Raw genomic sequence first — 12,497 nt, 5'->3', positions numbered from 1 at the left:
TCTAGTCTAGCGTGCGGCGAGAACCTCATTGGCGGACAGCAACCGCACTGACATCGGTTGCTTAGCCTTACGTTGCCCTTCCAAAGATCATCAGGAAGGCGTTGCATAACATAAGAAATGGTAACTTGACTCACAATCCCATAATCTATGATTGCAGGTCAATGATGGAGCAATTGGCATAGGGCATAGATACATGGAACAGAATCAAGTGGGGGATCTCCTCGCGAAGGAAGGAGCTAAGAAGGGAAGCTTTGAAAGAACACAGTTTTTGACAGTTCCTCCTGTGTTTGCTAACAAAACAGTGTGGGCAGACATCTTAGGAACTGTTTTTTAAAAAGAAAATCAAGGTTTGTAATATTGATCCATTTTTGTTAATGCTACTACTCAAGGGAACTCACATTCCCTTACTAATGATGTCATTTTGTGAGGAACGTCTTTAATATATTAATATATCCAGTTTACCAAAAAAAAAAAAAAAACTTTAAAGTCTTAGATTTACTTTTTCTAAATAACTTTATAATAGTAAATATTGCATGAATTTCTGTTGCTTGGTTATAGTTTGAGCATTTAGTTGATAATATTTTAGGCAGAGAATAAGTATATTTTAATTTTAATAACTGCATGTCTTATCAATATAATAGAGCCTTGTTGATCAAGCCCATGCTTCTTTTTTTCCTTTTTTTTTCTTTCTGGGTTTAGACAAGCGAAAAAACCAGTTGCAAAGCTACAAACCGTTCCCAAAAGAATGCTAGCGATCTGATCATGTAGTAATAAATAATTGCATTTAAGCCAAAAAATGTATATATATATATATATATATATATATATATATATATATATATATATATATATATATATGGATGGGGCTCGCTTTGGAAGAAGCGATATGTTACCGAATCGTCTTATTGGAAATAACAAGAGCATCTCTCAATCAGAGGCGGATCCAGTATTTTAAGATTGTGGGTTCCCGCAGCAATCTCAAGTTAATATACAATAATAACTAGATTAACGGACTGAGTTCCAAGCTAAATAGTCTTATACATTTAATTAATTTTTTAATAAGAATACAGGAGTTAGACAAAAGTTATTGGGCTTACGGGAATCCGTACCTAATGCACTGGATTTGCCCCTGCTCTCAATACACAGTTTCATATCTGAAGCAAGTTTTCAAGAAACTGCTCGAGTTTTAGCAAAAGCAACTCTTCGGGTAGTATCGATTGGTTGAAAGACCTGAAAGAGAACGTTGTTTTGGGGGTTATACCCGTTGGTATCGGATTCAAGGGTAATGCACCCTTCAAAACAATATATATACATATATATATATATATATAAAAACTGTAGATAAGTTATTTTAATACTAAGCTGATGGGAAGGTAGGGGCTGTGCCCAATATTTAAATCGAAGTGGCAGAAAGTGCGCAGAGAAATGGCTTTAGCCATCAAACATGAAGAAGCTCAAGGGCAGACAAGAAGAGTGTAGAGAAATGGCTTCTTCTATTCACGTTGTTCTATTCCCTTTCATGTCCAAAGGCCATATTATTCCGATCTTGGATCTTGCTCGCCTTCTACTCATTCGCAAAATTTCAATCACCATCTTCACTACTCCTGCAAATCGCCCTTTCTTCGCCAATTCCCTTTCCGACACAAACATAAATATCTCCGACATCCCTTTTCCTGAAAACATACAAGGAATTCCCGCAGGTGTGGAGAGTACTGATAAACTTCCCTCCATTTCTCTTTTTGCTACCTTTGCTAGCGCCACCAAATTCATGAAACCCAATTTCGAAAAGGCCTTAGAATCTCTTCCGTCAGTTACTTTCATGATCACTGATGGATTCCTCGGATGAACTTTAGACTCTGCAAACAAATTTGGTATACCAAGACTCTCTTATTATGGAATTAGCACTTTTTCCATGGCAGTGTCTCGTTCCTCCAGTGGACTTCTTCGGACAGAATTGTCCGATGATGAGCCTTTTCCAGTCCCTGATTTCCCCTGGATTAAGCTCACGAGAAATGACTTTGATTCACCCTTCAGAGAGCGTGAACCCAAGGGTCTCTTTTTTGAGTTTGCTGTTGAGCAAAGCATTGCCAACTCTAAAAGCTATGCTCTACTTATTAACAATTTCTACGAGCTTGAGTCTATTTATGTGGACCATTTTAATAGTAAATATAGTCCAAGAGCAGTGTGCGTTGGACCATTTTGTGCAGCGATCGAGCCACAAAAAGCACAATCGGAAAGCTTAGAGAAACCTTCGTACATCAAATGGCTTGACGGAATGCTAGAACAGGGAAAATCAGTTTTGTACGTGGCATTCGGCACCCAAGCGCAAGTATCTTTTGAACAATACAAGGAAATTACAATTGGTTTGGAGAAATCGGAAGTGAGCTTTTTGTGGGTAGTCAGGAGAAATCTAGCAGAAGTCAATGATGGATTTGAAAACAGAGTGAAAAACAGGGGACTGGTGGTTACAGAGTGGGTTGATTAGAGAGAAATCCTGAGCCACAGGAGTGTTCGAGGTTTTCTAAGCCACTGCGGCTGGAACTCGGTGGTAGAGAGCATATGTGCAAAGGTGCCAATACTAGCATGGCCAATGATGGCGGAGAAACATTTAAATGCAAGGATGGTTGTGGAGGAAATCAAGATTGCACTAAGGGTCGAGACATGCGATGGTTCAGTGAGAGGGTTCGTGAAGTGGGAAGGTTTGGAAAAGCCGATAAGGGAATTAATGGAAGGAGAGAAAGGTAAAGAGGCAAGGAAGAAAGTGAAGGAAATCGGGGAAGCAGCCATTAATGCAGTCAAAGAAGGGGGATCATCCTGGCAAGCATTGAACGAGCTGATTCTTGAACTAACTGCAACAAGACAGGTTTGATTTGTGCTTTTCTTGTGGGAGTATGCTACCTTTGTAAAGAAATAAATTTGTGTCTTCAATCAGATATCTGATCATATGCGTAGTGCTGTGCAGGACTCTAGGCTTCTAGTTGGTTTATATAAAGTATCACCTAAAGATATTAATTGAACTACACTGGAAAATAATGTAGCAATTCTTGCAGGCACTTTTAGGTGTCATCTGATAACAACTTTCTTTTTCTTTTGATAGGCTTATCATTAAAGAATTTAAGCTCAATAGCGCAAGTATATTTCTTCAAAAACCACTCAGTAGGGATAGTTGGCAGGCAGGGTGGAAGATTATTTAAAATTTAGAGAATTTATCTTCTATCCACTTGAAATTTTGAATGCATTTTTACACAGTTAGTGCAAATTAACCTGATGTACACAGCTACTGCCCTATTTTTCATGTTACTAACTGCATTGATCATGAATACTTTCATCGCAAAAGTTAACTTATGAAGTGAAAATTGCCCAAGACCACATAAGGAGACAAGAATCCATTTGCTTCAACTACATATGGAAAGGGAACAGTGATTAATGTTACTTACCAGCACAACTTCTGGAATTTTTTAAGAAAAATAGAGATGGTTTCTAACTAGGTCATATTTCAATAAAGTGAAATTACCCATAAGTGATGCCACTGATTTTCAGCAAAGGTAATCACACTGCTTTGGATCCCACCACTGTCTCAACACAAAAGGTTGTGGTCAAACACCCCTACCCCATGCCCCTTTCATCCAATGAAAAACAAGAAAAAGAAACTGAAGACCACAGATAAAGGCCATCGAAGCAACACTATCAAGATGCTTCAGGAAAAAGAAGAGAATCTTTTATTTTCTAGGAATCAAGATAACCTAGTGGAGTTTCACTTCTCTGACACTCACTGTGTTCAGAAAAGAAAGGTAATATGAAATAGTAGATTACAGAATATTGATTGGAGAACAACAGCCCAAGCGTCTGTTTCTGACCGTTGTATTTTCTTCATAGTTTTGGGAATATGACCTTTTTGTGGTCGAGCACAAGACACTTCTAAATGGGCTATATTCCAATTCTGGTCATTTTTAAAGGTTGTTCATAACACCGACAATGATATTGTACATCAACTCTGATCCTAGCTCTCATGGGTTAGATAGCACCTCAAACTTATTACTATATGAATGCTTCTCAACTACATTGTTATGAAGTAAATTTGACAGCTGAAATTATCAGGATGCAGCAAACAAACCAATGTCATGTGAGTCGTAAAATAGAGTAATAGCATTTCAAGAATCAATAGATAAAACATGAACTATATTTTGTAGGACTTCAAGAGACAAAAAATAAAACAAAAGCCATCAACTGTACTGTCGAGCTTGTTAGCACTTTGTTCATACAGCATCTCAGAGAATTCCAAACTAAGGGACTAACCTCTATGCCATCAGATAACAGAAAGATCAACAAAGAGAAGCAAATCAGAATATCCGTTAATTGCCTTCTGTTTTTGCAACACATGGTAAATCCATATTAGGAGGCAGATTCTCCATTTGGCATTCTGAAGAAATTGCAAATTTTCCCTTCTTCGGCCAAAGCCAAATCTTGGAAAAAGAGTAACTATCAGTCTTCGTTCCAATACTTATCCTTTTCCCCTCACCATCCCCTTCGGCTGATAAATTGGCACACCGTTCGCGCAACTTGGCAAGCTTCACATTGCACGCATTTTGCTCATTGCTCAAGTCTACCTTAAGATTAAAATCACCAACCACATACTGATACGAGCCCAATGAATAGCATCTCCTTGCATCCAAATTACTACTACTAGTCTCTCCTTCTCCCTCCTCTGCCCCAACATTCAATTTTCTAAACTTACCAAGTCTCACAGGAAAGGTTGCTATATCAACTGCACTTTCCTCTATATCAATTGTTTTCTGAGCAGCAGATAACCCATGATCTCTATTGACACGACATCTGTCATCTTCTTTAGGGTCATCAAGATCAGAAATTGGACTCTCAGATAAGAATCTGGGTTCGAAAAGGGTTCCTCGACATAGCGGGCACGTTGAGTTTGTTAGGAGCCAAGTATCTATACAATTGATGTGGAAAGCATGGCTGCAAGTTGGCAGTAACCTCAACTTGTCCTTGTCAGAGAATTCACACAAACAAACAGCACAATCAAAGGGTTCTTTAGGACCCATAACCTCTTTGTAAACAAAGACAGGTAATGCATCAATAAATGCTTGATCCAAACCAGAGTCATGTTGATGGAAAAGCTGCTGCAACTGTCTTTGCAGAGCCTCGGAGGTAGAAATTTCAAGGTTACCATTAGTTTGTGGTGAAGCTGAAGAAGGTTTCTTGATAAGAAATCTAACAAGCAAGTGGAGAAAACCTGATATGAAAAAGATAACAGCTAATATGACTATAATGATAAGAACAGCTGGACTAATTTTGTTACCAGAAGAGGATGAATGGCCTGGTTCTTTGTGAAGATTAGAAGTTGGACCAAATGAAGAATGAGATGGGGGAGATAGATGAGGGGAATATGCAAAGGCACCACCTTTTCTATGTTGAATCCAAGACATTTTCAGATGGGTATGCCCAAAATCCAATCTTTGTGCTCTAACTTCTGTAAATAAACAGATCATCTTAGATTCTTAGCACATTCCAAGAAACCAAAATTGGAACTTGTTAATTATTTCCACTATCTCATTACCAATAACTGCTGTTGCATTAGACTGCAGCGAGTTCTAGTGATGCTTAAAGCAGCAACTTTTCCACTGTTTTCAGATGAAAGCACAGTTCAAGAATTGTGCAGACATAATATGGTGACAAATTACTCAGACAGAAAAAGTTAAAGGCCATTTTTTTACCTGACTGGATTCCCACATATCTACCATTAGTAAAGACTGAATACTCAAAGACCCTTTAAAGAAAATGGAATCTTTTCTTGCCCCAGAAAACCCCTGAGGGGTTCAAGACTAAGGTAGATCTTAGAAGCTCTTATGCAGAAGAAACAAAAGGAAAGTTTGAATCTTTGAGCATGTACACCTCTAACTCTCTGTGTCTGAAACACAGCTCTTGACTAAGCAAAGTATACATAAATATATATACACTGACAAAGTGGGTGCTCTGAACAAGGGGGTGAGATATTTGGGGGGGGGGGTGTTCTGAACTGGAAAAAGAAAGAGACAGATTTGGAAGAACCAAAGGGTGGCAGGGACAGTCGTAACTAGTCTCCAAAAATAAAGACTTAAAAAGAGTAAAGAATGACAAAAAGAAATGGGGCTGATTGCCCTTTTATTTCTCGATAAAATTAAAAGGGAAAAGTGGAAAAGAAAAAGGGAAAGCAATAGGAAAAAAGATAAGTTTCAAATCCTTGCTCGCTCCAAGAATAACGCGCGTTAGTTTTGGCAATAATGGGCTTTCTTTACGTTTCCCGCCATTTATTTGCAGGGAGATTTGCAGAAATTGATTACTTCTACGTTGGAGTTCAATTCTTGCACCTGGTTAAGAAATTTTTAAAGAAATAGTCTTGGATCTTAATTTTAATACACAAGTCTAACTAGATTTGTAAAATTTGTCTTGTTCACAAATTATATCATATGAGTCATTACTTTATATAAATTGTTCGCAATTATTGTAGGACAAACAAAATTTCACTTCCCTTAATCACTAGACATAATTTTTGCAAAAAGTGTTCTCAAGTTCAACCGGATAGAAATTGTTTTTTGGTTAATCAATTGTTCACAAGTTTTGCACTACCAAGTATTGCTAATCCGACTAAACTTGTGATCAATTGAACAATACAGTCAAGTTAGTTTTTGAAGAATTTATCAATCATTCAAAGCTAAGAAGAAGAAATTAAAGATGAAGAATCGGAACAAAGCTTTGTTTATTGCTATACAGCGTAAATAAGAAGAAGCATCTACAGTGTTTTAACTAACTCACTAACCACCTAAATAACCACCTAATGACAGCTGTAATCCATTAACTAATCCACTAACTATAGTTAATTTAACTAACTACAATTAAGCAACTATGGTTAACCTATATACTTTACACCCTCCCTCAAACTAGGTCAGGGAAAATTTTTGAGAAGTCCTAGCTTGGACAGCAAATATGAGTGTTGAAGTCGACCAAGTCCTTTTGTAAGTATATCAGCTTCTTGCTCTGCCGTAGGACAATAGAGAGTTGAAACCAAGCCTTGTTGAATCTTTTCACGGATGAAATGGCAATCAATATCAATATGCTTTGTTCGTTCGCGAAAGACAGGATTGGCAGCAATAGCAAGAGTTGATTTACTATCACTGTAGATAGGCACAGAAGAATCATGTTGCACTCCCAGCTCCTTGAGTAAACCAAGAATCCAGACAATCTCCGCAACAATGGATGCTAGGCTGCAATATTCAGCTTCAGCTGAACTTCTAGAAATAGTGGATTGTTTCTTAGACTTCTAAGATATCAAGGAAGAACCAAAATTAACAAAGTAACTTATAACTAACTTGCGTGTGTTAGGACATGCAACCCGGTCTGCATCACAAAATGCTGATAATGATTCAAAACAATAAGCAGACAAGAGAACTCCCAATCCAAGATTGTTCTTGATATACCTGACCACCTTGAGTGCAGCTTCCATACGAGAGACTTTAGGACTATGCATGAATTGGCTTAAACTCTGAACAGCAAAAGAAATAACTGGCCTTGTGACAGTTAAGTAAAGAAGCTTTCCTAAGAGTCTCTTATATGGTCCTGGATGACTCAGTAATGTGTCATCAGATGAACCTGTATGAGTGTCAAATTCATTAGTTATAAGCTTCACATTGGTATCTATAGGACAGGATACAGGCTTGGAACCTGAGAACCCCAACTCAGCTATGAGTTCTAGGGCATATTTGCGTTGGTGCATCAGTATACCATCATTGTTTCTTGCAAACTCTATGCCTAGGAAGTATTTGAGTTCCCCTAGGTCCTTGATCTTAAATGAGGCTTGCAAATCATCCTTAGTCTTGTTTGATCATAACAGGACTATCACCAGTGATAAGAGACTAGAACAACCACTATGTGATCTGCTGCTCTTTTAATGAATAGGGAATAATCCAAGTGACTCTGCTGAAAACCAGCATCCAATAAGGCTGATGTTAGCTTGAGGTTCCATTGTCTGGATGCCTGCTTAAGTCCATAGAGAGACTTAAGCAGTTTGCAAACTTTGAATTTATCTTTTGATCCATTTAAGCCTTGAGGTATTTTCATATACACCTCCACAGATAGATCCCCTTGCAAAAAAGCATTGTATACATCCCTTTGATGAATAGACCATTGCCTCGATGTTGCAATAGATATCACACTTCTAACAGTAACCATTTTCACCACAGGTGAAAATGTTTTTTGATAGCCCAAACCTTCTCTCTGATTATACCCTTTAGCTACCAAACGAGCTTTGAATCTTTCAATTTCTCTTGATGCTTTATATTTGATCTTGTATACCCATTTGCATCCTATTGCCTTCTGTTCTTGTGGCAAATATACTAATTCCCAAGTCTTGTTATCCTCTAGTGCCTTGATTTCTGCATGCATTGCCTCTATCTATCGTTTGCCTTTTACTGCTTCTAAATATGATGTAGGTTCCACCTCAGATAAAAAATTAGCCAAATAGCTTTGGTATTTTAAGTAAATCGCTTCATATCTAATTACTTCTGAGATAGGGTATCTGCAGCAGCTTGCAGTACTTCTCTTGTCATTTCTGACATAATCCTTAAGCCATATGGGGGTCTTAGATACTCTAGCTGGCTTCCTTATTCCCTCAGCATTAAGCAAAGCAGAAGAATCTCCAAGACTCTCCACATTGTTATGCTTAACAGGATATGAAATGTTTTGTTCATCTAAAAGAGCAGGAGCCACAGTAGGTGAGCATGGCACATTGGTTGCAGCAAGAGTTATATTAGATGAGCATGGCACATTGTTTGCATTAGGAGTTATATTAGATGAGCATGGCACATTGGTTACATCAACAGAACTAACTACCGTATTTTCTTCTTCATCCAAATCTTGCCTTGGCACTGGAGTTATGTCCAAGAATAATGACTCTGATGAGTCTTCTGCTATATGAAAAGGAAATATATCCCCATAGAACACTACATCTCTACTTATAAAAAACACTTTATTCTCCAGATCCAAAAGTCTAACCTTTCTGATGTGCAACATATCCTAGGAAGACTAACCTCACAGCTCTAGGTGCAAATTTATCATGGCCTGTCAGATTAGTAGCAAAACATAGACATCCAATAACCTTCAAATATGTTAAAGAAGGTGTCTTACTCAGAAGCAATTCATATGGTGACTTGTTTGCTAAAACAGAAGAAGGAATTCTATTGATAATATATACAGCAGCATCAATGCAATGTCCCCGGTATCTGATAGGTAAGTGCCCTTGAAATCTGATTGTTCGTGCAGTTTCAAGTATATGTCTGTGTCTCCTTTCCACAACTCCATTCTGTTGGGAGTACATGGACAGGAGCTTTGATGGACAATCACATGCATTTGAAATAAATCACTACATGCATTGTTAAAAAACTCACTCACAATGTCTGATCTAAAAACTTTAATTTGCTTCCCAAACTATGTTTTAATCATAGCAATAAAGTTTTTGAGCAAGAAAGTAACATCAAAGTTTTAGTCTCATAAGAAACACCCAAGTCCATCTGGTAAAGTCATCAACTAATGTAAGAAAATATTTCATACCATCGTAAGTAGCAATCTTATAAGGTCCCCACACATCCATATGGATCAAATCAAAACTATGTAAACTTCTGCTAGTGCTAGTTGGAAAAAGAACTCTAGTTTGTCGTGCTAATGGACAAATTTCACACTTAGACAGAGAATCATTATCAAGTCTACCACTATAGTATTTGTTTACCGCAAAAATGGTAATAATAATTAAATTTGATTTTGTGGTTTTAAAAATACGTGATCTATTTTTATGCTAGTTGTTAGGGCAATAGATGCTAAGTGAGGTACTTGGAGTCAAGATATGAGCTTAAGACAAGACATTAACCGAACCGAATGGAGGTCGATCGGAGCCTCAAGCTTGCTTATTCGGGGCCTCGGGGTCGAGTCTAATATCCCTCCAGGGGTAGTCGATGGAGCATAATGGTTATAAATAAATCAATGATGGCTCTTTATGGCTAATAATAAGTAATAAATGAAGAACAATAAATATGAACAATAAATGCAAGTAAAGAGGTCGGAAGAATGTGTTAGAGAGCAGAGAGAATGTTCTTGAGTGTTTCGTATTGAGAAACGGGTGACTACAAAATGACAAAGATCCCCTTTATATATGGGGGGAAATATCAACATAGTACAGAATACGTTTATTACAAAGATATGGAGATGGGACAGCTAGTTGATGTCATGTTTCGGGTCTGAACTTAGCTTACTAGACTTTGTCAGCTCCAGTTATGCTCCTTGGGAACTCCTCACTTTTCATCATAGTTGTTGGTTTGCGCTGCCTCGAGTTCGAGCGTCAATAACCCTCGAGGGTGAACCTCGACCATAGTCTCGAACCTGTGAAATATGCTTGCGAGGCATCATAATGATGGAAAATTGGACCCTCCAATTTTACCATATATAGATAGTCCACGCGTTTCTTAGAGTGAAAGTGATAAGAAATGATCTTGAATATCTACCTCTCCGGTACTTTCGTAGCGACGACAGTCAGAAGGTGATAAAAGATGGCGTACACACAGCTTTTGAAAGCCTTCGCATTTATTACAGCAGTTGGCTGTCTCTTGGCCTTCTTCAACGCGCGTGTGGGGCCTCTATAAATACTTCCCCTCTCGTTCTTTATAACTTACTGCACCGCCAAGCCCCCAAAAAGGTTCCTTCTACCTTTACTTTTGTTCTTTCTTCGAAACGCAACTTCCCTTTCTCCTCTGAAATCTTTTAGGAATGGCGAAACTTCCGCCTCTTCTTCTTAGGAGAACGTGACCCCCTCTTCTTCACTTCCATCTAAAGGAAAAGCGGTAGTGCCTCCTCGTGCTGAACCGATTTCAAGGTCGAGAGACCTTATTCGAAGCCGGGGCGTCGTGAGCCTGTGTCTCAGTATATTAGCTTAATAACATATGTCGAAAGGGTGAGGAATGATTACCGTAAGGGGGATGCGGTGCTTGTGGAGATCCCTTCTTGGGAGGAGGATATAACAACATACAAAGCCGATTTTCTCAGTGTGTATACTTACCTATTTACCCTTGGGCCGGTGGGGCCATCCTTGCCTCCGATAGACCCCGTGATTCTCGACTTCTGCCAACGATATCAAGTGACCCTCATCCAAATTCACCCTTCATTCTGGCGCATTGTCGACATGATCAGGTACTATGTGAACATGATGAGGAGATGCCTTTCACCCTCGATCACCTGATCAGGATGTAAAGCCCTTGTCTCTTCCATGGGGGTCTGATTAAGCTCCACTGCCAAGTTTTGAGGGTCCTCTTTGCTTGCATTGAAGAAGTTAGGAACGGAGGGTGGATGAGCCACTTTGTCCGAGTAAAGACTTCGGACCTGATCCCGGTGGAAAGGATGTTGTTCCCCTAAAAATGAAACATGGAACGTAAGTAGATACGTTATCTAGCATTTCCTTGCTTCTTTTTAGGTACATCTTTCCATGCGCTTAATTTTCTCTGCTGATGAAGCCGTAGCATTTTACCCCGTGCGCGGTCACGGACCTCTCTGGCTGGGTCAGCCGGCTGGACTCGATTTGCCCATATGCCAAGCGAGTGTGGCGTGATCTGTCCCAAGCTCGATGGGAATCCAAGGACCACGGTGAGCCTTTACTCCTGCTGCAATCATTCCTTTCAATCAGAATTGCTACTGATAGCGTCATTACTCCATATGCTTACCTCTTGCATTCATGTAGGTTTGGGGGAGGTCCCCTTGATGAAGGGAACATCGCTAGGTGAAGAGGGTACCTCGGGACCCGATGAAGGGAAGAAGAGACAAAGGGAACCATTGAATGAACCTTCGGAATCCAAGAAGATCAAGGCGGAAAAAGCTAAGGCCGACCCGGCAGCTCTAACTCCAGAAGTAGCGGGAAGTCCCTGAGTTGAAGGTGAGGGGGAAAATGATTTCTTGATAGCATCCGATGGAGAGGAAAACCTGCTCGACCCTTATGCCGTGGAGATAGTGGCTCCCGAGCCAGAGCTTGATGTCGTCGAGGTCCAACTTCGAGCTAGAGAGGCCACTGAGGGAGTTTCGGGTGACGTCCCCGAACCGTCCAATGGCCAAAATATCCCTCGAGCTGGGACGCATTCGGTAGGTGGTTCTGAGGAACCCGGTTTTGTAGCCTGATTGACCCTGCTGGTGTTATTATCGTGAGTGATTCTCCTCAAGGAATGACCTTACCTCATAAGGGAACACAAGATGCCCCGAATGAAGAAACTTCTGATGTGGGGGTGCCTATCGGAGATGAAAATGCGTTTGAAAGGCCTTTAGCCACTCCCGAGGGAATTCCTGAGCTCGATGCTTCACTCATCTTCAGCAAGATGAACATGATTTGTGAGCAGGTAGTTTTTGCAAATCCTTCATGTTGTCCTGATCTTTGTCTTTCTAACTTGTCTTTTTCATGGCTTCATGCCAGGGCGCTT

At 39.5% G+C, this 12,497-nt stretch overlaps 2 protein-coding genes and 1 pseudogene across 3 annotated transcripts; 1 reads left to right on the top strand and 2 right to left on the bottom strand.

Annotated features, from left to right (window-relative positions):
* The first annotated feature begins 1,367 nt into the window (after window positions 1–1,367).
* Window positions 1,368–4,057, top strand: LOC107831266 (UDP-glycosyltransferase 90A1-like; annotated as a pseudogene).
* A 147-nt stretch (window positions 4,058–4,204) lies between these two features.
* Window positions 4,205–6,102, bottom strand: LOC107831267 (RING-H2 finger protein ATL46-like). Of its 2 annotated transcripts, XM_016659022.2 has the most exons (3): window positions 5,733–6,102; window positions 5,576–5,639; window positions 4,205–5,488 (listed from the first exon to the last, which is right to left on the bottom strand). In XM_016659022.2, the coding sequence occupies exon 3, from the start codon at window positions 5,442–5,444 to the stop codon at window positions 4,353–4,355; it is 1,092 nt and encodes a 363-aa protein (XP_016514508.1). In that variant the 5' UTR covers window positions 5,445–5,488; window positions 5,576–5,639; window positions 5,733–6,102; the 3' UTR covers window positions 4,205–4,352. The 2 variants fall into 2 exon arrangements, with proteins under 2 accessions (XP_016514508.1, XP_016514506.1); XM_016659020.2 differs by having other exon boundaries at window positions 4,205–5,639; window positions 5,733–6,101.
* A 2,343-nt stretch (window positions 6,103–8,445) lies between these two features.
* LOC107815613 (uncharacterized) lies at window positions 8,446–11,737 on the bottom strand. The gene is made up of 5 exons (XM_075244752.1): window positions 11,689–11,737; window positions 11,272–11,444; window positions 9,245–9,352; window positions 9,046–9,148; window positions 8,446–8,960 (listed from the first exon to the last, which is right to left on the bottom strand). The coding sequence occupies exons 1-5, from the start codon at window positions 11,735–11,737 to the stop codon at window positions 8,446–8,448; spliced, it is 948 nt and encodes a 315-aa protein (XP_075100853.1).
* Window positions 11,738–12,497: the final 760 nt, after the last annotated feature.

The sequence above is a fragment of the Nicotiana tabacum genome, chromosome 3 (assembly GCF_000715075.1).
Source record: "Nicotiana tabacum cultivar K326 chromosome 3, ASM71507v2, whole genome shotgun sequence".
In the NCBI taxonomy this organism is placed as follows: domain Eukaryota; kingdom Viridiplantae; phylum Streptophyta; class Magnoliopsida; order Solanales; family Solanaceae; genus Nicotiana; species Nicotiana tabacum.
Note: the sequence above shows the minus strand (reverse complement) of the source record. Positions and strands in the feature narration are given on the sequence as shown.

Excerpts from the sequence above, each read along its gene's own strand:
- LOC107831267 (XM_016659020.2), bottom strand. The coding sequence starts at position 5,507 with ATGATCTGTTTATTTACAGAAGTTAGAGCACAAAGATTGGATTTTGGG.
- LOC107815613 (XM_075244752.1), bottom strand. The coding sequence starts at position 11,737 with ATGACGCTATCAGTAGCAATTCTGATTGAAAGGAATGATTGCAGCAGG. Across the intron at positions 9,149-9,244 it reads GACATTGCATTGATGCTGCT|GTTATTGGATGTCTATGTTT; the intron begins GTATATATTATC and ends ACATATTTGAAG. Across the intron at positions 8,961-9,045 it reads ATATGTTGCACATCAGAAAG|CAGAAGACTCATCAGAGTCA; the intron begins GTTAGACTTTTG and ends CTTTTCATATAG.